This window comes from Neodiprion fabricii, chromosome 1 (assembly GCF_021155785.1).
Source record: "Neodiprion fabricii isolate iyNeoFabr1 chromosome 1, iyNeoFabr1.1, whole genome shotgun sequence".
Lineage (NCBI taxonomy): Eukaryota > Metazoa > Arthropoda > Insecta > Hymenoptera > Diprionidae > Neodiprion > Neodiprion fabricii.
Window position 1 is genome coordinate 17,782,555 of NC_060239.1, and position 24,508 is coordinate 17,807,062.

The following is a 24,508-nucleotide window of genomic DNA, read 5'->3' on the forward strand; positions in this document are numbered from 1 at the left end:
ACGTACGACGAGTTTCGCGCGGCGTTGCGCTTGTGGTGCGGGGACGGGACAGTAGGAAGCCGCGTGGAGAATCAGACTAGGTCGCGAACTCAGGGACCAGTCGAGTCGGTGACGGAGTACCTATCCTGCGTTCGGGGGTTGTTGAGGCGGATGCCGCGTCCGTATACGATGGAGCAGCAACTGGATCTGGCCTTTAAGAACCTGCGACCCAAAATTCGCAAAGTCCTCCGTAGAAGGGAAAATCGAACGTGGAGCGAATTGATTTATCTCGCCACGGAGCGGGATAGAAACCTTGCGCTGTCTCGCGACTACCGCCCCCCGCCCACGCCGAAAGACTCATTTATTAGCGAATTCGCGTGCCGGACCAAAACCGCGGCGACTCAGAGCGAGCCTGGGTTAGCCACCATTACCGAGTCAGGGGTCGAGTCAACCGTAGCGCAGACGATAGAGAAGCTGTTCGCGGCCTAGGTGAAAGGACTCGCGGAGAAGTTGTTGAAAGCATTGGCGGTCGCGACACAGAGGAACAAGTCGAGCGGCGCACCGCCCGGTGGCGGAAGCCCGGCTTCAATGAGGCCGACCTCGCCGAAGCGACCCGCGCGAGGAACAAACAGGGGAGCGGTCCCGTCGGCTAACCGGCCGGCCACGCGCGTGCCCCGGGCCGTACAATATCGTGGCCACAAGGTGTGGGACGAGAACTTGTGCATGAATTGCCATCGTCCCGGTCACCGGTTTAATAGCTGTCAGGACCCTTTGCGGACCTTTTGCTATCATTGCGGATACGACGACATGTATTCGACCTAGGGCGGCTAGGTGGTCTAGCGGAAAGAGGCTCCGACAAAGCATCGCTAGATACCAGGTTCGATTCCTGGCTCCGTCGTAAATTTTTCGAATTTACCAGTTTTTCAAATTTATATCTTCAATTATTCGACCTATTGTCCGCGGTGCTCGGGAAACCAGGACGGGCAGCCTCGTTAAGTGTCGACGCGGCGCCCCCAGTGGAGGGCACCACGACATTGCGTGGCGTCGAGCGGGAAATCGCGACGTGCTCTCCGATGCAGACCGTGGAGTTCGGCCAACGCTGGTTTTTGCGGGTATGTATCGGGGTCACATGGGTCAGGGCGTTGTTAGACACCGGCTCGTCGCGAACATTCCTCGGTACGGTCGGACACCAAATCGCGTTAGAGTACGGACGACAAGTGAAGTCACCCAGCTGTTCGAGTGTCGTATTGGCGAATGCATCGGTAGAGGCAATAACCGGAGAGGTAGAGCTTCCGATAACGTTGCTGGGTGTCGCGCATGAGTTTTCGTTGCGGATTATCCCCACCTTAGTTGGAGATTGCGTCCTCGGCATAGATTTTGTAAGAAAATTTGGCTTTTCGATTAACGGTGCGCGCGAATCATGGAGGATTGCGAATGTTCCGGAACACGAGGGAAAATTTGAGGAGGGTCGGCCGATCCAAGTTACCGATTTGTCAGGTTGTAGCGGCATCGTAGAGCTAGCGGATAGCGAGAATCGCGAATTACAAGAATTCTTAGCGAAGGAATTACCGAAAGTCTCGGGAGACTTGGGCCTCACCCATCTCCCGGAGCATGAAATAAGCACGAAATAGACGTGCAGGGAAGCGCACCTATCAAGCAGCGGTACTATCTCGTATCTCCGATAGTGCAGGAGACTATTAACGAGGAGGTAGATCGCATGCTCGCGGATGGAGTAATCGAACCCTCCCAAAGTTCGTGGTCGACGCCAGTCGTGATGGTCAAGAAGCCAAACGGGAAATATCGGTTCTGCTTGGACTGCAGAAAAGTAAATAGCGTTTCAAAAAAGGATGCGTACCCGATACCGTTTATGAACGGCATATTGGATAAATTGCGGTCAGCCAAATACATCTCGACTGTAGACTTGAGTCAAGCTTACCAGCAGATTCCCTTGACACGCGAGAGTCGCGAAATAACGGCGTTCACGGTCCCAGGTCGCGGATTATTCCAGTTCGTGCGAATGCCATACGGGCTTACCGGAGCCCCAGCCACCTTCCAGCGGTTAATTGACAAATTAATTACTCCAGAGATGGAGCCACATGCCTTCGCATATCTCTACGATATTTTTGTAGTGACCACCGATTTTCGTTGGCACTTAAAATGGCTATCTCGCGTTATCGAACGGATAGTGTTGGCGGGGCTTACGATCAACCCGGACAAGTGCGAATTCTGTCGTAGCAAAGTCCGGTATCTAGGGTTCAAGGTGAACCAGAACGGCCTACAGGTCGAAGCCGACAAGGTGGAACCTATTCTAGAGTATCCCGCGCCGAAAAATCTACTGCAATTGAGGCGATTTTTGGGTATGGCTTCGTGGTATCGGAAATTCACCCCCGAGTTCGCGAGTATGGCGGAACCCCTCGACCGGTTGTTGCGGAAAAACAAGAAATGGGGCTGGGGTAGCGAACAGGAAACAGCGTTTAAACGCATAAAAGCCGCGTTGACGTCGGCTCCGGTTTTAACGTGTCCCGACTTTGAACATGAGTTCGTCGTGCAGACCGACGCGAGAAGTTTTGGTATTGGCGCCGTCTTGACACAGACTATTGGCGGAATTGAGCGTGTGATCGCGTACGCGAGTCAGACTATGTCGGACGCGGAACGTAAGTATTCCACCACCGAACAGGAATGCCTCGCGGTGATTTGGGCCGTCAAGAAGTTTAGAGCGTACTTGGAAGGATATCACTTCACAGCGATAACCGACCGCGCGAGTCTAAAATGGTAGCGGGAATTGCGGAATCCGACGGGTCGGTTAGCTAGGTGGGCGCTCGATTTGATCGAGTACGATTGCGAAATTAAACGTTGAAAAGGAGCAATGCACCATGTGCCGGATGCCTAAGCGCGGATGTACGAAGGCGAAGACGAGGGGATGGAAAAGCTGGCCGCCCTCGACGTCGGTGGGAACGACAGACCAGGGACGGAGCGTCAGGCCGCCTGGGGAGTCGTCATCGATACCTGGTACCAACACCGCGTCCAGGACGTCCTGGACTACCCGCACAAGTTCTGGACTTGGTCGGTAGTCGAGGCGCGGCTATATCATCTGCGGGCGGACCCCTCAGTAGAACCAATACTAGCGGACTTGCCGCCGTGGAAATTAGTGCTCCCGAGGGAGCAGCGGTCGCGGATTTTCACAGAAGTCCACGAAGACCCCCAGGCAGGGCATTTTGGCGTCGAAAAAACCTACGCGCGAGTGAAAGCTGACTACGACTGGCCCGGAATGTATCGCGATATCGTTTTGATGGTCCGGGCTTGCGAGCGCTGCCAAGAGTGCAAGGTGCAACAGGCGCCACCGGCGGGCCTTATGGGTCGACGGGTCGTCGACATGCCCTGGACCGTAGTTGCGGCGGACGTCATGGGTCCATTTCCCAGAAGTCGGGCCGGTTTCGAGTACCTTTTAGTTTTCGAAGATCTGTTTACCCGATGGGTGGAGATAGGGCCCTTGCGAAAATCGAACGCGAACAATATTCTTGCCGCACTGGAAGATCTCGTGCTGTCCCGATGGGGTACCCCGGAGGTGCTCCTGACGGACAACGGCACGGAATTCGCGAATAAGGCCGTCGACGAGCTATGCGTCGCGTACAACATTACCCACGCCAAGGTACCAGCGTATCACGCGCAAGCCAACCCCGTGGAAAGGGTGAATCGCGTAATAAAGACGATGATCGTAGCGTACATCTAAGCCGGTCATCGGGACTGGGATGCACACCTTCACGAGTTCCTATTTGCGTACAATACCGCCGTGCACAGCTCACTGAGAGTCAGTCCCGCGTTTTCAAATTTGGGTCGCGATCCCAAACCACGGACGCAGTTGCGTCGGCTCGTGGAAGGTCCCGCGGAAATCCACGTTTCCCATCCCGAAGTATGGGGGGACCGAATGGCGAAGTTAGGTGAATTGCGTGACCTGGTGACCAAACATCTCAAAGACGCCCACGAGCGACAGGCACGGTATTATAACCAAGGGCACCGGGACATCCGTTTCGCAGTTGGGGATAGAGTATGGAAGCGAAACCGAGTTCTGTCGTCCGCCGCCCAACAGGTAGCTGCAAAGTTAGCCCCCAAATTCGCCGGTCCGTTTCGCGTGGCGAGGGTAATCTCGCCCGTCGTGTACGAATTAGAGAATAGCGAAGGACGGGGTCTCGGTCGGCACCACATTAAGGATTTAAAGCGGTACGTGAACTCTGAGGCACTTGCGCATAGGAACGGAGAGGAACAGTGAGGAGGGAATAGGCTTCTCGGGAAGAGAAAAGGAGTGACGGGCGATAGCCACGATCCTGACTGACTGTTTCCCATAATCGGCGGCGGAGTAGCGAGGACGGACGACGACGTCCGTGCGGTCCGGGACATGCTGCGGTGGGCAAGGATCCCGCGCCCGCCAGCAAGAGCCAGCTATGGTTGGGACCGTCCCGCGTCCCCGAACTAGCCGCAGTGGCTGCTCCCGGCGGGATGCTGCAACTGCTGGTGGCGGGCACACGACTACCGGGATTGCGAGGAGGAATTAGGGCTTTTTGCCGCCGGTGCGGGTGGCCGGGCTGTGCCAAGCCCTCCTGCCCGAGCTGCCATGATCAGCCGAGCCGACCGGGCAGGGGCTCCCTTCCCCCGCCGCCAGCCGTCCATGCAATACCCGCCCCGATGACGCTGGTGGTCCCGCCAGTCCCCGTCGCGAAGAGGACGCCTGTCCCACCAGCTTCAGTTGCGAGGGAGACGCCTGTCCCGCCATCCCCTATAGCGAGGGAAGACGTCCCGCCGAACCCCCCCCCCCCCCCGCTCGCGAGGGCCGACGAGTTCGTCGGGGAAGCGGAGACCCTACGAAGGCATATTAAAGCGTCCGCGACCGGCCGGAAAGACGCGGCTAGGCCACACAAAACATTTTTTTTTAACTTTTTAAGATTAGAATGAAGATTGATCCATCGAATATAAATGGCGTCCGCTTTATTTCCTAGACCCCAGGTGGCGGGCTTTGAGAAAAATTTCAGGTCCGGTGGCGAAGTAGAGGGCTCCCCTAGATCACCTTGGCGTAAGGAAGGGGATCAGTTGAGCTCGTGAAGAATCCCGGAAGGCATGCGAGTGGGCGTCTGGCCATACGGAAAAAAAAAGTTTTTTTTTTGTTTTTTTTTAGTTGTTTCATCGTTCTCTTGGGATAGGGTTCTCGGTGAGTACCGCACAATAGCGTGTGGTTACTTCGAGCTTGCGGTCACCTCGCTAAGTTCGGCTCGCGGGATGGAGCGCTGGCGCTCTGGCACCCCACGTTCCGTCTAGGGGGGGGAGTTGTAACGTGGCATTTCGGTTAGGCGTGCCCGTTACAAGAGACTCCCTGAACCCTGGGCGGGATCCAGGAATCAGGGTATCGAAAATCGAGTCGCTGAATAATCCTAGAGAGCGCCAGAACTGGAGTCACGCACCCGAGCTTCGACAGGGTCGAAATGGCGTCTTACGAACGAGATATTACAGGCTTTTGTTTTTTCATTTTTTGTTTTGAGTGCACCGGCTACCCTCCAGCGACCAACTCCGACGCCGAAGATCTTTCGAGGCAAGGCGAAACCGCGGAGATCTCGCGGGAAGGACACCGAGGCTGCGGAGGGGGAGGCAACGCAGATCCCTGCAGCGCGGGAATCCAAGGCGGACGCGATTCCCGCTGGCGGCCGGTGCGCCGCAGCCTCCCCGCTCACCCCGCCTACGCCCAACCAAGGCAACCGCGAAATACCAGCTAGCGACGAGGGAGCACCACCCCGCCCAACCCCAGGACCCCGTAGAGCTGCGCGGGCGACGACATCGCGATTTAACCTCAAGCGCCGCGTAGCGACGACAGGTGCGCGGCAAGTTGCGCAATCCCCAAAATCGATGACAGATCGATTGTTGCGCATTCTTAGGGTGATGACGTCACGAAGGATTAGCTTGACGAGATCGGCGTTGCGGCCATCCGAGATCACTCGAGTTCTGGCGAACGATTAAGCACCACGTGCGTAGCGAGAAAGTCCGTGAAGTTTTGTTTTTTTTTTTGGTCGCGCTGTGAAGCTAGAGTTTGCGAGAAAGAATAGACAGTCATGGTCACGAGGGAGTTGGTGGATTCGTGGCATGGATGTGGAGCGGTAAGCGTTGCTAACCTTCTTGCGAGAAAATCTCGAGAGATAATTAATAACGGCTTGCCGAGGAACGGATAGCCAGTGGAGATTGGCGTTGGCGACAGTTCTCGAGATTCTTTAGCCGATACTTCTGCTTGGTGACCTTAGCCTGAGTTGCGCGTACGAAAGTAACGTTAATTTTGGGTGATCGAGGAGGTCGAGTCGAGTGACGGGTCGAGCCGAGAAATTATTGTCTCGAGTTTGAGTGTAACCGAATTCCGTTACACGGGGTCACTTCAACTTAGTCCGACACAGCCTCATTTCTCGTAAAGGTCGCGATCAGTCTAACGGGGAGCATTCGAATTCGCGACCGCGTCCCGCCGTCGCGGAGAAAGTTGAGCTCGGGTGCGTGCTAACAAGAATATCCTTTTGTAGAGGATAGTCGCGGGTGACGCGACGAGCCCCGTTTCCGTTTGGCTTTTGGTATAATCTGTTAGCAATAAGTTGGCGATCAGCGCCCGAAGGCCTAAGCAATTTGATTTTTTTTCCGTTTGTTTGATTTATTGTCGATCGCGGACAGCGTCGGCCGAGAATTAGGTTCCATTTTCGTCAAGGGGTTTAGCATTAAGTTGGCGATTAGCGCCATTCTGTAGAGGACGATCGCGCGCAGCGCGTCGGGTCCTATTTTGTTTTTGGTTTTTTTTTTGTGTATAAATTAGCGGTTATGATCAGTACAGCGACTAGCGCACGTAGGCCGTAGAGGTCCTGTGGATCCATTCATTTTTTCAATTTATTATTCTGTTTGCTCTTTCCTTTTTTTTTTCTCTAAAGCTAAGCGTTTGCGTTTGGAATCGCGAGGACAAACGTTTGCAGTATTGTTATTATTTTTATTTTTATTTTTTTGTATTATCGCTATTTTGAAATATATTGTCTAATTTTATTCTTGCTTTGTGAAATAACTTGTTGGCGTACGTGTGACGTATCTCTCTCTACCCCAAAAATTACCCCTCCCCTCGCCGCGGTACTGAGCTACCGAGTATATGGTCGCGGTACATCGTATTACCGATTTCGAGGCATGTTGATCACGCCAGGCGCCCAACAAATTTCGCGGTATTGTTTCAGGTTCAGGGTACATCGTGGATGCCGATTTATTGTGCACGCGGTAAGTTCTCGGTCAACTTCTCCGAGTGACCGAGGAGCGGGAAAAATCCACTTTACAACCCATACATTATGTAAGTATTCTATAGCCTTTTTTTTCATTACTATCTGTGACTTGCACTCGTGACGTACTACTTTCCATAGTTTGCGCGTTCTATAGAATTTATTCAGTCATACAATGTATACAATGCTTGATGCCTTGTTATGATATCAATTTTCTCTATCAAGACTACTGTCATGTTTCACTTATACTGTTTCAATTTAATTTCTATGAGATCTTTGTCATACAAATTTCGTAATGATGTTTATTAATTCCAAACGAGGTTAATTCTACCTTTACCATTTTATATTATTGTTTATCAATCTGTATTTATTTGGTGCAAACCCGATCATGGTTGGGAGGTAGGGATGGGCTAGGTGGTTCTCTGTTTGATAGCGACCTCCACGTGGCGAGACCTGGGAGATTGATGATAATGTTACAAAGGGTGAAATCACCCGTTATGTCCCCTTTCAAATGATCTAGTAGTCATCATAGATGAAAGACGTTTATAAACCTCTTACGTCTTTAAAAAGAATGAGGTTGCTGCGTCAACCGACATTATTGTAAAAACGGTCAGTCTCTAGACTTTAAAAAGAGAACTTCGTGACCAAATACATCTATTTTCTTTCTATAATATTTCTTATTCGTGAGACTTCTTTGGCTCGGCGTTCGCTTAAATCGCACAGAGAACTCTTTGATTCTCTTAGACCTTTCTAAATTTCCCCCGTTGTTACATTGGTGTCAGAAGCGGGATCTCTTTTGTGCCATTTGAGTGGATTTTGAGTGAAAAGAAGTATACAAAAAAAATGCAAAGTTCTTCTATGACGAGAGCTCCACGCGCGGAGCGACGGGCTGCCGGACGCGTTTCGTCGTGTCAGCGCTCTCCTGAACCGGCGTTTCCTCCCGTTTCTCTTCGTTCGGAAGCTCAGGTTCAGCCCCAGCCCCAACTAGCTCTCTTGGCAGAGCTCATCCAGGGAAACCAAGATTTACTGATGCGTCAGATTCAGCAGCAACAACAACATCAACAACAGCAACAACATCAACAACTGCTACAACAGCAGCAACAAGAACAGCAGAATCTTCTGCACGAACTCCTCTCGCAACAGCGTCAGCAACAAGAGATCGTGTCCCAGGCGCTGATTGGGATCCTGCAAGGTGTGCAGAGGCTACAGGAGCGGCCGCAGGAACTCCCATTTCGCCCAATCCCATCCCCAGGTAGAAGGACTTCTCTTCCTTCAGTCCTGGTCCCAGCAAGGAGGACCTCCATTCATTCAATCCCGGATCAATCAAGGTCTGTCGCCATTTACGGGGGAGGCAAAATTCCCCCTGTTGCTAAAAATTTTCCACCTGCTCATGTCTCGCGACAACCTCATTTAGCTCTTTTTCGCGATGCCAGGATGTTCCGTCACGTGATATTTCGGAAGTAGTTGAGTTTCCTGTCGCGTCGTCTTATCCTAGCGTGGATATTCAGTCAGAGTTCTTGGCCTTTTTAAAATCGCGCGGAACTGTCAATGTTCTCCCTTCGCAGACTCAGAGCTCGTTCGGACTCAATCAGGTCTCTGTACCTCCCGCGAGTATTGTAGAGTTGCCCTCGAAACAATCGAATTTGAAGCCCGTTTCGTATGATGGTTCGTCTGCTTGGAGTCTATACGAACGTCAGTTCAACATGATTAGTAAGGTTAAAGGTTGGAATCCGTCCCAGAAAGCAGCTAATTTGACAGCGTCTTTGTCTGGTCCGGCCTTGGTAGTTCTTGGATCGCTTTCAGATTTGGATTCTGAAAATTTCGACAGCATTTGTGCGGCTCTTAAACTCCGGTTTGGCGAAGAACATCTTTCCAAACTTTATTTTACTCAGTTTGAAAATAGACGTCAAGGGCCCAAGGAAGATTTAGCCTTTCTCGGAAATGACATCGAACGTCTCGCTCGACATTCCCTTACTGATTGTGCAGAAAAAGCTAGAGATCAGATAGCTCGGGCGAAATTCATTAATGCGATTCGGAATCCGGAGCTTCGGTATCATCAGAGACTCGCAGCTCCAACTTCTCTACATGAAGCAATTATTAAGGGCTTAGAATTAGAAGCCATAAACGAGGCGGATTTAGGTTCGCGTCAACTTCATCGATTGAGCCAAGCTGAACCTTCAGAAAATTCTTCGTCCCGTCCTTCAGTCAATCAGCCTAGCTCAGATTCTCTTCCAGGAAGGAAAAATAGTGGTTTCTCTCGTTACAATAGATCAAACTTCAACCGGCCTGTCTCAGAGTGCCAGTTTTGCGGCGTAAGAGGACATGTCGCGAAGAATTGTTTCAAACTCGACCGTCAGTTGAAGACTGCGGAAGATTCGTGGCGCAAAAATGTCTCCAAGAGGGCTCCCTCTAATCCGGTTTGGGCAGCGCGACCTTCTGTTCCTCAGAATTCAGGAAACTAGCTACCGATGTTTCGAAAGGGCGGATATCATCGGTTTCTTCCAAGTTCCTTAGCCCTATTGCTTCACAGTTCGTGGTTAGAGGCCTGCGTCGTACCGGCCTATATGCTGAAGGTTCCGTTAACGGACTAAGTTGTTTGTGGGTGATAGATACTGGAGCCGAAATTTCCGTTGTTCGTCCTGATATGATTTTGTCTCTTGCTTCAATTAATCCTTCTGTGTCTATTCGCACTGCTACTGGAGCAACTACCCCTGTCGTAGGTGAGATGGTCGTGCAGGTAACAGTAGCAGATTGTGTTCTATCCCCACATGAAGTTCTAGTAGCTGACATAAAAGATGAAGGCATTTTAGGCGTAGATTTTCTTTCCGCTCACAACTGCGTCATTTCTACCGGGGATTCGACTCTCTGTTCTGGTTACCGTAAAATCAACCTCGAAACGTCTAGGTTTATCAACTCTTCTGAACAGAAAGAAACCCTCTCGTCTTTGCGCGTTTTAGAACATGTGTCGGACTCTTTAGTCGTTCCTTCTTATCTCACGGAACTCTTTACTAGGTCTTCTAAAGATTTAGATATCGCTCAGACTAACAGTCACGTTCGCTTTTTTAACGATTTTGAAGAGACTTTTGCTAAAGACTCTGCCGACATCGGGAGATGTACCATAGCTAAGCATTCGATAGATGTAGGGAATAACGCTCCGATTAAACAGGCAGCTAGACGGCTTCCTTTAAACGGTCGCAGGGAAGTTGAAAAATTAGTAGAGGATATGAGAACAGCAGATGTTATTGAGCCGTCTTCTAGTCCGTGGGCTTCTCCCATTGTCTTGGTCAATAAAAAAGATGGTTCCAAGAGGTTTTGTATACATTATAGGAAGTTGAACGAGATCACCAAGAAAGATGCGTATCCACTTCCTCAGATAGGGGATACCCTTGATTTAATTTCTGGTGCCCGTTGGCTCTCTACGAATAATTTACAGAGTGGTTATTGACAAGTCGAAATGAATCCGTTCGACAAAGCGAAAACAGCTTTTGTCACAGGGTTAGGTGGACTTTGGCAATTTAAAGTTATGCCTTTTAGCCCTTGTAATGCACCAGCTACCTTTGAAAGAGCGATGGAATTCGCCCTTCAAGGTCTGACTGGCAAGATTTGTTTAGTTTATCTCGATGACATCATTGTGTTTGGTAAGACTTTTGATGAGGAATTGAAAAATTTTGAGCAGGTTTTTAGTCGTTTATTCCAAGCTGGTCTAAAAATGAGTCCCAAAAAATGTCATTTTTTCAAAAAGGAAGTATCTTTTCTCGGACACGTCGTTTCAGCGGAAGGTGTTAAGACAGATCCTTCTAAAATAGAAAAGGTCTTGAATTAGCCTCGTCCCGATTCAAAAGCAAAGGTTCAAAGTTTCTTAGGACTTTGTACTTATTACAGACGTTTCGTTAAGTGCTTTGCTTCTATAGCAAGACCCCTCCATGCTCTTACAGGAATTAAAGTTGTTTTTGATTGGACTTCCGAATGCGAAGGAGCCTTTGTTCTCCTTAAAAAATTAGTAACTTCGTCACCGATATTAGCTTATCCCATCTCCGATTCTCAATTCATCGTAGATTCTGACGCTCTTCTCCGTGGTATAAGTGGGGTTTTGTCTCAAATTCAGGATAACCAAGAACGCGTTATTAGTTATATCAGTCGGGTCTTGTCTAAACTGGAACGCAATTATTGTGTTACCCGTAGGGAATTATTAGCGATGGTAAAATCTATTTGCCATTTCCATCATCATCTTTATAGAAGGAAATTTTTGATTCGAACAGACAATGCTTCCTTAACTTGGCTTCTTTCGTTCAAATCACCTGAAGGCCAAGTAGCTCGATGGTTGGAGAGGTTAGGTCAATATGACTTCGAAATTAAACACCGTCCCGGAGTTCTGCATGGTAATGCTGAAGCACTTTCTCGTCGTCCGTGCGGGGACGATTGCAAACAGTGCTCTCGTTTAAATAAACAGCTAGATCCCTCGCTTAACGTTCGTCAAATTTCTCTCGTTGAAAATAAAGAAGACTGGATCATCGCTCAGGGGAAAGATTCAGATCTCCTCCTTGTTCGGAATTGGAAAAACACAGGAGTCAGGCCTCAATGGGAAGAAATATCTTCTATGAGTCAGTCTTTGAAAATTTACTGGGCGCAGTGGGACCCTTTGTTTCTCCTCGATCAGTTGCTTTATAGGAAATGAGAATCACCTGACTCCAGGTCGGTACGTTGGCAGCTTCTGGTTCCTAGAGAAAAGATAGCCGAGATTTTGTCAAACTTTCATGATTGACCTGTCGGTGGCCATTTGGCTTCTAATAAGACTTTAGGTAGGATCAGAGAAAGGTGTTTTTGGGCTCACTGCCGAGCTGACGTTGGAAATTGGTGCAGAACTTGCCCGGTTTGTTTAGCAAAGAAGAGACCTCGTGAAAAAGAGAAGAGCTCTCTTCAAATATATAACGTAGGAGCTCCATTTGAAAGAGTCGCAATGGATATCCTAGGCCCTCTTCCTCTTTCTAGGTCAGGAAATCGGTATGCCCTGGTGATAGCAGATTATTTTACAAAGTGATTAGAAGTAGTTCCAATTCCGAATCAAGAAGCTAGCACCGTTGCTCGAGCTTTCGTTCGAGAATTCGTCTGTCGTTACGGAGCTGCTCTTGAATTACACACAGATCAGGGTCGAAATTTTGAGTCAAATTTGATGAAGGAGTTCCTTCAAATTTTAGGAATTAGAAAAACTCGTACCACCGCTTTGCTTTCGCAGTCTAATGCAATGGTAGAAGGATTGAATAGGACGCTTCTTCGTTATCTTTTTTCTTTCGTTGATCAGGATCAGAAAGATTGGGATGAGTGGATTCCCTTATTTCTTTAATCGTATCGCTCTGCGATTCACGATACTACCGGTTTTTCTCCAGCTATGATGTTGACAGGTCGGGATCTTCGACTTCCGTCAAGTTTAGAAAAGGGCGTCAATCCTTCCGTGGCTTCGTCCCAGGTGTATTTTAATTCCGTTTTCCGTCAAAAATTGGACGAGGTTCATGAATCTGCTAGGGAAAAAATTCGTATGGTCTCCGATAAGACTAAGGATCGTTATATTATAAGAGCTAGAAATTTAAAATTTGAGAATGGAGATTCCGTTTGGTTATTTCAACCTCGTCGGCAAGAAGGACGTTGTCCCAAACTCCAAAGTAATTGGGAAGGTCCTTATTTTATTGTTGACCGGATTAACGACCTTGTTTTCAGAATTAGACGTTCCCCTCGTTTGAAATCCACAGTCGTTCATCTGGATCGCTTAGCTCCTTATCAGTCGAGAGCATCGTTTCAGTAGCTCTCTGAAGGTTAGAAAGTTCGTTGACAGGTTAAGGTTAGTTCGATGTTGTTCGATTCGGGAAATTTTGATACATCGATTTCTCTGGCTTGAAGGGTGTTTCGGTTCTGCGCTTTAATGAAGTAGTGAGCGTTTGGTCGATTCTCTTTTTTTTTGTTTCTTACCAATAAATCAGTTTCTTCGAGTTTTTGTAGATTTTCCCTGACGAATCTCCCGTCTTTGGCTGTTCCCGATGTTACGTCCAGCTGTACTGTTTGTCCGGTCTTAGCCTGGGTTCTTCAGATATTCAGATAATCAGATATTCAGATCGTTCCTTTTCTTTTATTGAATGAGTTATAAATCCAATCAATCGCGTATTTTTCCCCTAAATTTGCTTAGCAAATTGGGAATCATACGCTTTCTCTCACTTTTGTCCTCCCAACTCTAGGGTGTGCTGTGTCTGGAGGAAACCCCGGGTCGGTTCACCTGTCCTTATCTTGGTCCCCGCAAGAACTTTGGAAGAAAATTTCTTCCTCTGAGATCTCTTCTGTCTCCTGCTCTTCGGTCTGTCTCGTGTCTTCGGCCAAGGAATCTCATGAAGAACTCACTAACTCACCCTTAACACTTACCTTTATAAAACAAGGCACACAAATTTTGAAATTCAATTGAACGCTCAACTATCTGCTCAAGGTTTTCTGTGGTTTACCTTGACATTGTGGGCAAATGCCAGATAGTAAAAAGGGAGTCTTTTAATTTTTAGAGCCACAGCTCCAACTCACCTTCGAGCACTGACTGCTAGATCACTTTTTTTTGTAATTGTTTATCTTTTCCGAGTCGGGTCGACTCTTTTCCTCGAGAGGGAGTAATGTTACAAAGGGTGAAATCACCCGTTTTGTCCCCTTTTAAATGATCTAGTAGTCATCATAGATAAAAGACGTTTATAAACCTCTTATGTCTTTAAAAAGAATAAGGTTGCTGCGTCAACCGACATTATTGTAAAAACAGTCAGTCTCTAGACTTCAAAAAGAGAACTTCGTGACCAAATACATCTATTTTCTTTCTAAAATATTCCTTGTTCGTGAGACTTCTTTGGTTCGGTGTTCGCTTAAATCGCACAGAGAACTCTTTGATTCTCTTAGACCTTTCTAAATTTCCCCCGTTGTTACAATATTTTCGTTGTTATATCATGAATTTGCTTACAGCTATTCGTTGCAATTTCCAATTTAAAATGCCCTGTGACGACGTCTGGCCGGTATTCGTAAATAGTTACGTATTATTTTCGAGACTGTATTAGGAACAGCTCTCAGCCGATCAAGCTATGCTTTGAGTTGACTCAAGACAGTCTTGCAAATCGAACCTGACTACGAATACCGGCTATTAGACTATTACCAGTCACGTGATCGCATTGCGTAGAAATACGGACGCCGCCGCGCCGGCGAATATAATTTTCGTTGAAATATTAAGAATGTATATCTATATCAACATACGTATAAGGAATTCTACGTCGCGTCAATCAAAAAATGACCTTGTATTTTTTCAATCTATTCATACTTTTTTTCACAAGAAATAAAGGTACACAGAATCGATACGCATTTTGGTGTTCGTCTGAATTATGTTCGTTTTCGAAAGTCACAAGACAATCATTCAATTTTGATGCAAAACGAGCGCGCTTATATCCGGTTTTATTCGACGTACAGACATCATTCACAGTGCTTTCGGAAGGTGAACGAATAAGCTTTCATAAAAAAAAATGCAGTGTTGAATATTATTAAAAATCCCAATTTTTATAAACAATTCAAATGTTTGACGATTTTTACCTCATTTATGACAAGTTTTCGAATTATAAAAAAAATAGTTTCGGGTTCCTTATTAAATTCTGAATTACTAGTACATTTTTCAAGAGGAATCTGAAAGGAGTCTACTTTTTTTTTCTATTATTCATCAGGTGCTGCGTCGTGCCGGGTGCGACACACTGGGCTGTTTAAAAGCATTTTAAACCGCATGCCCGTGAGGAGTGGAAGAGGCTAGCCCGCGTTACCCGCCTCACTCCGGCGACAGCTCGGCTGCTCCGTCTCACTTGTTTCTTTACTCTCTCTCGCCACGGTTAACGCGGGAAGCGGAGTAGCCCGCGCTTTCTAGCTAGGCAACGCCCTTAAGTGAGAGTGTGTGTGAATGAGATCGGGAAAAAACATTGTGAATTGGCATGAAAACGTTTTTATATGCAACAATTTCTTGCCGTGTATTTCAAAATATTCATATGTGTACAATTCATCGCATGAGTATTATATTAGGCAGAAAATATTTGGTTCAATGATTCTTCAGTTGAAAACATCATTTTTTGTCATTCAAAGTAAAACGAAGTGTAGAAACAGCCGAAAATGACGAAAATAACGGTTTTTCGTAATTTCCGGTCTGTTCCGCCAATTTGTAAAAAATCAAAAAAAATAGAATGTGTTCTTCGAGTCAAAATACACTTAAAGTATGCAGTTGAAATTTGTGTCTACCTTAGTTGTCGAGCAAAAAAGTGTTTAAGCAATTTGGCAATTTTTCTGGCAGGGGAGAGACTGTTGAAAAAAACTGAAAAAAATCAAGTCGAAAGAACTCTATTTCCGCTATACACTGTATATTTTTCGTAAGGATCCGTCGACTTGGCGAAAAGTTAGAAAATAAAGACGAAAAACTGGGGGTTCTGGGGTGGTAAGGCCAGCAGTAGGGGTGAGTGGGCCAAAATTTATGTCAAGCAATTTTTTTTTGACTGTATGAACATAATAAAACCACAATCAGCACAAAAGGTTGAGTGGGCCAAATCACTATTCTTATCCGGCAATAGCCTTTCCACCGTGCCCTCCCCCCCCCCCCTGAAAAGTTTGTTTAGGTTTTAAAAGATTATCAATGGTTAAAGTTCTGCTTGATGTGGAAGATCGCGCTCGTTCGATTCTTCTCCTTTTTCACATTTTTTTCAATCCACGAAGAAACACATTGTAGCACTTGAATTATTATTTCTTCCCTGATATTTATATTTTACCCAAAGATCACAAAGCATAATACAACAACGTATCAAATGGGAATCTTATTTTTCCAAATCAACAGCTTATATCAAATTATAACTACCTAATGAGAATGAATTAATAATCAAGAAGTCGTCACATAGCCATATCAAATATCAACTGGAGACACAATATTACAAGCGTGAGTCTTCTTTATGACATAAATTGATGTTATAATTCATTAAAGCAATCGCAAACAAAAACGTATTCACTATATGTCAAAAATTCAAAAAAATTTATGAAAGTTGAAAGTCAAGTGAACGCGATCTCCCACATAATATCAGACACTCATCTTTCCGCGGAATCTTTCTTCTAACCTAAACAAACTTTTTGAGGGGTGCCATGATGGAAAATCACAAATTATTTTTTTCTGAACTTGCCTAATATACGCTCTTATTGCACACGAATATAAACTAAAAATTTTGTTTCAGAGTCAATAAATGAAAACGTGTGACCCATTCTGATCGCTGTTCTGTTGCGACTAACAGAAGTTATGTAAAAAAGATTAATGAATTATTCCATGGCATGTATTGAACAGGAATTCATCACTTCTAGAAGTTTTCTGTGTGTTCTTGGAGGTAGCACCACATTTCAAAGATAAGTCCTCAAGTATCAAAGCCAGTTGTGAATGATCTACAAGAGATGCAAGCAATTTGTAAAAAACTAATGTTTGACAGAACAAAAATGACACCGTGATCTCACGAGATATCGAATGATTTCAGAAGACATGTTTAAAATACTTCTAAAATGAAACTACCTTCAACAAAATGATTCCACAAAATTTTTTAGAATAGAAATGTTCCAAGTAATATTCCCAAGATCACGTAAGAAACATTTCTAGAAAATGTTCTTGAAATGTTTTCAAAATATAGTAGATATTGTAGTATAAATGTAATTTATTGCAAAAATCTAATACATAAGTGTTCCAGGGTGAGTTTTTAAAGATGAGTTCAATATTCTCACAAAATATTTGAAAAATAGAACAATACCTCTTGGATAATTGCTGAAGCATTCTTGAAGCATATTGTAATTTTGAAGACATTGAAAAATTATTTCACAAAATATTCCAGAAATATTTAAGTGATATTTTGGAAATATCTTCACGAAATATTAACCCACACAGCACAAAGTGTTACGAACGTAACAAGTGTATAATCAAATTCACAACATTTTTCTGATGGTTTATTTTGTAACTTTTCATATGGTATGTTTTTACAAGGTAATAATAACAAGTTATATAATATTCTCTTGCGTTACACAAATTTGGCTACTTTTACAATTTCAAAGCATCGTTATGACAACATATTTATAAACTCGAACCTACCTTGTCTGGTTTATATAATTTTTACATGATGTGTACAAATTGTATTGATTTTTTGAGATTCCAGAATATTTCAATTTCGACTGTCTACAATCAAAATATTATTCACTTAATATTTCTGTCGTACTGCAAATCTTGAAATTTGAAAAATGGACCAAAATTGAACACACTTCTCAAAATCTCGAAATTCAGATTGATTCCTCGAACAATAAACTAGTCGCCAGAACGAATATGTGCGCGCTAAGAACGAATTTTTCTTGAACATGTTTTATATTCAAGTTGAAATTATGAAAAAATTTGACTTTTCAACGGAGCTCAAATTATTAAAAGCAACTTTTGAATTTATTTTTTGTTATTATTTATTAAGCAGTTCCGAGTGGATAGCATGTTGGACTCACAACTCAGAGGAGTACAGAATTTCAGGGTCTAGGCCAAGAGAGTATATTTCATGATGTTTTATCGGCGCAAAAGTTTGAGTTTGTCACCGAAAGAGGTGATTGTATTGTAAGAAAGATTTTGGAATCAAAACACCGCTATCAAATTTTTACAAACTTCCGTTTCTTCTGTTCTAATGTCTAATGTGGTTTTATTTTGTTAATCTTACTGTGCCGTTTGTCATGAAATTTTTCAGGGATTTTCCTGTAATAATTCACAAAACGACTTGAAAACGTGAAGAAGCTCATACACAAATATTCCCGAAATATTTCATGCTATGGGGGTTACATATTCAATTTTGTTCAGAATATTCTTCTCACCATCAGCTCAGCTCTATGGATATGGATTAAAACGAATATTATTCAGAAATAAGAATACCCTGTATGTATTCATATGAGTATGACTAATATGGTCGATAACAATTTTTAATTTTTAATGTGTAAGAAGTGGTAAATTGAGAATGCCTATTTACTTTTTATACACATACACACATAGGTATATACGTGTCCATGTGTGTGGTGTATCTGTATAACATATACGTATTACACGAATTGGAATGCCTTATAAGATCTATAATCTAATTATGTGTCAATAATTTATATACAAATCCTAATTTTTCCCCATTTTCGTTAATGTCTTGCGCTCGTTTGTACATCATAATCGTAACGAGTAGCCTGACTTTTTAATCGAATCTTTTTCTGTCCCAAATTGCATTGAAATTGGGTGTGATTAATGTAATGGAGATAAAGATGACCAGGTTTTTTCTTTGGCAAAAGCTCAAGATGGAAGCTCGAACTATAAGAAATGTTGGAAGAATAGTAAACAAGTATTAAGCCAGTCCAATAAGCATTTTAATTTCAAGTGATTCTATAGTTCTTAAAAACATGTGTCATGATGAGGATAACGTATATGCTATGGTTCTTAATTTTTGAGGTTGTAACCCAGTAAGTTTATGAAAATACTTTCATGACATTCGAAAATGATCATCTTTTGTCATCGCAGGTACTTACACTGCAAACGCTGCAGAAATGGTTAGATATGGAGCAAATATGCACATGATCAATCTTGTAGAGCACTTAATTTGTGTTCTAAAGATCAGTAACATCACCTATCTCACTTCAACGGTAAGTGCTGGCTGAAAAAAGATATCGAAAACGCATAGTTTTGGGAAATTTCCGAAAATATGCCTTGATTGTTAAGTTCCTCTCCAATATGGTAATGATGACTGAAAAAATGATCAATTCTATCTATGCAATCGAAAATATGGAAGAAAAGAATTCTTGCTGGCGATAAATATTATCTCGATATTTTGTCTTTAGCTGATTATTTATTTATTTTTTTTTTTCATCAATTTAGTGTTTTCTTAAATCGGATGTCTCCTTTGATCTATTAATCGTAATAAGATGTCATTGAATTTCTTCAATTTTCATCCTAAATGCAACTGAACTGAAGTTATTTGCAGGTAAACTAATGGCAAAAACGTTTCTCGCAGTTTTTAACAATAGAAAAATAGGAGTAAAAATTTTCTCTTCACTTGAAACATTTCTACCTTATTTCTTGTTGATCAGCGACCCGTATCAACCTACACTCCTTTATTAAGCACTCATCCTAACCATGTTATATTGCGATTTGGGATTTTACATTTTCGAAGTACTCTTAATCATGTATAAATAATGCAAAAGTATCCGAAAACAATGTTTTTAGGGGTGCGATTTTTCAAAAATCTAATGGCAATAGTTTCAAACGCGAGAAATTATATTGGCATAGTGAAAATGCAGCAAAATCATAACAAAGATGTTAAAAAATCGTAATTTCGTGAAAAAATTACCCTTTTTTCTATTTGATGAAAATGATTAATTTCTATTACACCGCAGTTAAAGTGTTGTACTTTAAGGAAAAAAATATTTCTTAAACATTATGGACAATGAAAGACTTTTTAAGGGTGTTTGGCATATGGCATATTTTAAAAGTCACAAAATCAATACATGGTTGGTTTATGATGACAAAAATATAAATTTTTTTGAAGAAAGTACAAAATCGAAATGATTCTGTTTGTTTGTATGTCTGAATCTATATCGTTAGCATACTCGAAGGAAAGTTCGCATCTATGGTTGTCGCAAACGTGGCCTGATTTTGTCTAAAAAAGTAAATATAACACCGGCCGGCAAAAAAAAAGTGGCTTGTACATTTGAACAGACCCACCTACCTTTATGTATTTTGACGCGCTGAATCCGAATCTGAGGTCCGTTTGGTCCGTACACCCTCAAAATTTTGACAAAAGTGCAAAAGCCCGTAAAAAATGGAAAAAAACTGAAAAAAATTTCTAAATATAAATCATATGAGTTTTGCATGTGATGCGATCCGCTGAGTATAAATCTAAAGTTTATTTTGCCTGTAGGCCCCTAAGAATATAAATAAATTGCAAAAAATCCCTAAAAATTGCTATAAATTGTATTTACAGTAATAAAAAAATGGATTAAACATGATTAAATTTATTTCTCACATATTGTGATGCACTAAATCCAAATAAAAAATCTGTTTATGTAAATCAGTTAGAAATTCACCAAAAATCGTACAAAAAAGCATAGAAAGATAAGGTAAGGAACGAGCTTTACTCATTTCAAGCTGTTCTTCGTTTCTGTCGAACTCGAAATTTGTCAGCAAATGACCTACGCAACGGGATTCTCTCTCGTTTTTTATTATCCTTCGGTAATTCTCTCTTCAGCGTCCAGCAAAAATCTGCCATCATGTTGACATTCCACTTCCCTTGATATCGATAAAGCTCGTTCCTGACCTCATCTTTCTATGCTTTTTTAAACGATTTCTGGTAACTTTCTGATTGATTCACATTAACAGATTTTTTAATTGGATTTAGTGCATCACAATAAGTGAGAAATAAATTTAATTATGTTTAACCAATTTTTTTACTACTGTAAATACAATTTATAGCAATGTTTAGGGGTTTTTTGCAATTTATTTATATTTTTAAGGGCCTACAAGCAAAATTAACTTCAGATTTATACTCAGCGGATCGAAGCACTTGTAAAACTTAAATGATTTATATTTAGAAATTTTTTTTATCACCAATACTGCAGTTTTTTCCATTTTTTACAGTTTTCTGCACTTTTCCCAAAATTTTGAGGGTATACGGACCAAACGTACCTCAGATTCGGATTCAGCGCGTCAAAATACATAAAGGTAGGTGGGTCTGTTAGAATGTACAGACCTCATTTTTTCTTTGTGGGCTGGTGTAATCAAAAAAATTGCGTATTTTAGTATTATGTACTACAAAATTTGTTTTAATACTTACATTGACACGTTTTTCGGAAGAATATACAAAATAAGATTGAAAATTCAATGAATTGTAGGTTACAGCCTAGGATAATGACATATTTGTCGTGATGGGGGCAAACGGTTGCAGAAAACTGTTAAAAAGAGCCACGGATAAAAAGTTTTAAGTGGTGGAAATTTTTACTTATGTGGTTACTACACGTTATAATTGTCTTTAACGTTTTATAAACAATTCTAGAAAATTCCGACCTGTAGTGACTACATCGATGCATGCATCAGTATTATAGTACAACTTACAGACAATTCCGATACGAAATATTGTTGAACTCTAATTTCACATCGTTTTTTCTCCTATTTCCGTCTTAGTACATTGTTATTCAAGTAATTACAAACAATGAATTGACGTTGAAATCGATTTTGTTACATGCTCAAGATGATTGCAGGTCAAATATTTTTTCCTTGCAATGTAGTGTTTACAAGGAAATGAAGTGATGATATTTGTAATATTTGCTTATTAAAATTGTGTTTTTCAAAAAAATTTAAGTATTTACAATATCAATTTTGGACTAGAGGAATTTTTTGTAGTCGTTAAAGGGTTCGAAAAAGAAAGATCATGAAATCAAAATTCGAAAGCATTTGCTTGTCCCAACTGTCCATAACAACTTATAAACGACGGTGTCAACTGCAGAAAATGATGAGACATTCTTGTAGCAAAACCATACATATCAGGAAGAGGAATCTAAAAAAATTGATCGGTCAATGTTAAGCTTCGCGAGAAAGCTTTTTTTTCATCTGTGTATTGTTCGCATGTTCGGCAGAAGGTCGGAAATCGAATTGTTGAAGGTTGGAAGCGATCGAAAGTTGTTTCATCTCAATGTAATGATTAGACCAAAGGTTTAGTTAGTGATTTTTCTATAGAAAATTCGGTGTTCTCCGAGATTAGGCAAATGCATTCTGCTTTGTATCCGTCATTTCGCATTGCTTGCACTAAAGGTCACCAAAGACGGACAAAATGGCCATATATATGGCCACCACTTCAATTTTTTTGTTTTTTCAAAAATGTTCTAGGTTACAATCTCAACAACAGAGATCCTTTTTATATACGACGTCCTAAACATGATCAATATCTTTTAGTGAACTCAGGAATTATTCAAATTGCAGGCCCTAAATATCATTTATTTGACTGACTTATACTGTATGACGGTTAGACGATGATATGCGGTTTAATAGAGCAACATACATTCTGCTGTTCCATTTTCCCGAAGGTGGTAAAAGTAGAAGAAATAAAATAACCCTGACGTATATATTTATATTCTATATGATTGTGTTTTATATATTTTCACACCACTGTAGATATAATGAGAATATGGGAAGCCTTTGAAATAATATATAAAGCATTTTCTAAACATTAAAATATAGTTAGTTCACTCATCGAGGGTGCATATATACCCTACAGTGTATAGGAGATATGGGAATTTATAGTTATGTATAATTGTGCAAGAAGATAAAAACAGATTACACCTATAATTTTGGTCTCATCTATGATTCTTGAAGAGTAGTGCAGACGATATTTCCAAATGCAAGCAACGCTTACCCGTTTGTTCAGTATTTGTTAATTTTTTTAAATTTTGAAGCTTTAATGTAGTCTTAATATGAATCAGATATCAATTATTTTTGGATGAAAAATATTTCATAGTTCTGGTTCAGGAAATTATGAAGATTTGAGAACAGTGGAAGATCCGAATTGATATACTATAGTTAGCGCTTTCTAACAATAAGTCAGAATTTTTCCACATCTAAAACTCTTGCTATCAAAATTTTTTGCATATTTGATGAATTGATTTTTTACCTTACGGAGAATAAACTTCTACGTATTATCATACTTGATTGAAGCGTAGGCGCGGAAAAGATCAGGAAAATAAGAAGCTCCTATTACACTGAACGTGCTGGCATGAAAACTTAGTTTGGTGGGTAAAATTGCAATGACAGCGCAATGACAAATTTTGAATAAATTAGTCAAAAATCGAATGCTAAGATTGCTAGAATGAACAATAAACGTCGTCTTTGTAAATATATTGTAAAATTTCAACATTAAAGTATATATCCCATGCGTTTTGTTGGTTATGTCGAATGTTAATGATGTTTGATGATTATTGAAATTCTTCATTTCGCAAGTCTGTATTGAAAACTTTTTCTATTTAGTTTTTGTATGACGCTTACGCGTAAATGATGGTCCATGTGTTCTTTCTTTCATTGTATTCCTACACCTCATTCAAGCTTTCTGATTATTGGAAGCCTTTGTTATGTTAGTTCTTGATTCAGTTCTTGTAACACTAGTTGCATGGCAGTGTACTTCAGATACATGAATCAATTCATCGTACATTTGAAAAAATATTATAACAAATTTTAAAACTTAGATGAAAAACAGCTGATATTTGAACACTGTATCATTCCAGCACTTCTTACTAGACACATCCAAGATTGTCACCCTTCATTTTGTGAGTCCAATCAGCCACGGTTGTACTTGGGCAAACGTCCGTTTCGATATTCCTAAAGAGAAGCACGACGATATTGATACGATTCATAGATCGCAAGGAATGGAAGTCTTTTTTCAATTGACGAAGATCGTCAGATACTGGCTCTGTGTTGATACAATGGTGGTATTTGGAGCAGTGGTGTTAACGGTGGTGGACAATGCTCTGCCTGAACGTGAAGAGCCGGTAATTGCTGCATTGGCAGCAAGTGGGATATTTTACCCGGTGAACGACGCACGGTGAAACGTTGTCTTCGTCTCTTTTTGTAAAAACCACTGCAGCGGCAGCTACAAACGGATGCGTTGTCATCCAGTGAAATTGTGTCTCCTTGGTTGCCGATTTGTCCTGAGAGGATCGAGCCATTCGCTGTTATTACGTCACCTTCAAGACGTACAGCTCCTTGAGCCGCCTGAAAAGAAAGAGATTATTATTGAAGGGGTAATATAATTTATCTTCAGCCAAACAGCCGAGCCACAATTCGCGTTAGTAGCAACACTAGGAGAGTTCTGCATATAGATCCGGATAATGACATTTTACTAACACTTCAGCTGCTTCGCAACTCAGGCACAAACCCATTATTCGGGTAAGTGTAATCCCCACTTTTGTCGACTTTATCGATGATCGATAAAAACTATGGTAAAGTAAAACGCAATGCGGCAGATATTTTTCTGATGATCAGTAAAGTCCACTAAAGTGGGGATTATCTTTACACGAAAAAAAGGATTTGTGTCTGAGCTATGAACCAGCTGAAATTTCGGTAAAATCTCCGTATCGGGATCTGAGAGCAGAACTCTGCTCGTATTACTACTTACGTTCAACGAGGACCAGCCATTCATCAAGTTACGGACAAGTGA

General features: G+C 42.4%; 1 protein-coding gene across 8 annotated transcripts in view; it reads right to left on the reverse strand.

The window, feature by feature from the left end:
• Nucleotides 1–20,365: 20,365 nt before the first annotated feature.
• The window catches only part of LOC124177821 (two pore potassium channel protein sup-9), an 854,038-nt gene continuing 849,895 nt past the window's right edge, over nucleotides 20,366–24,508 (reverse strand). For all 8 annotated transcript variants that reach the window (XM_046561043.1, XM_046560786.1, XM_046560962.1 and 5 more), the window contains one exon: nucleotides 20,366–24,063. In XM_046561043.1, coding sequence (XP_046416999.1) covers nucleotides 23,749–24,063 — 315 coding nt within the window. In that variant the 3' untranslated portion in view covers nucleotides 20,366–23,748. The remainder of the gene's footprint in view (nucleotides 24,064–24,508) is intronic.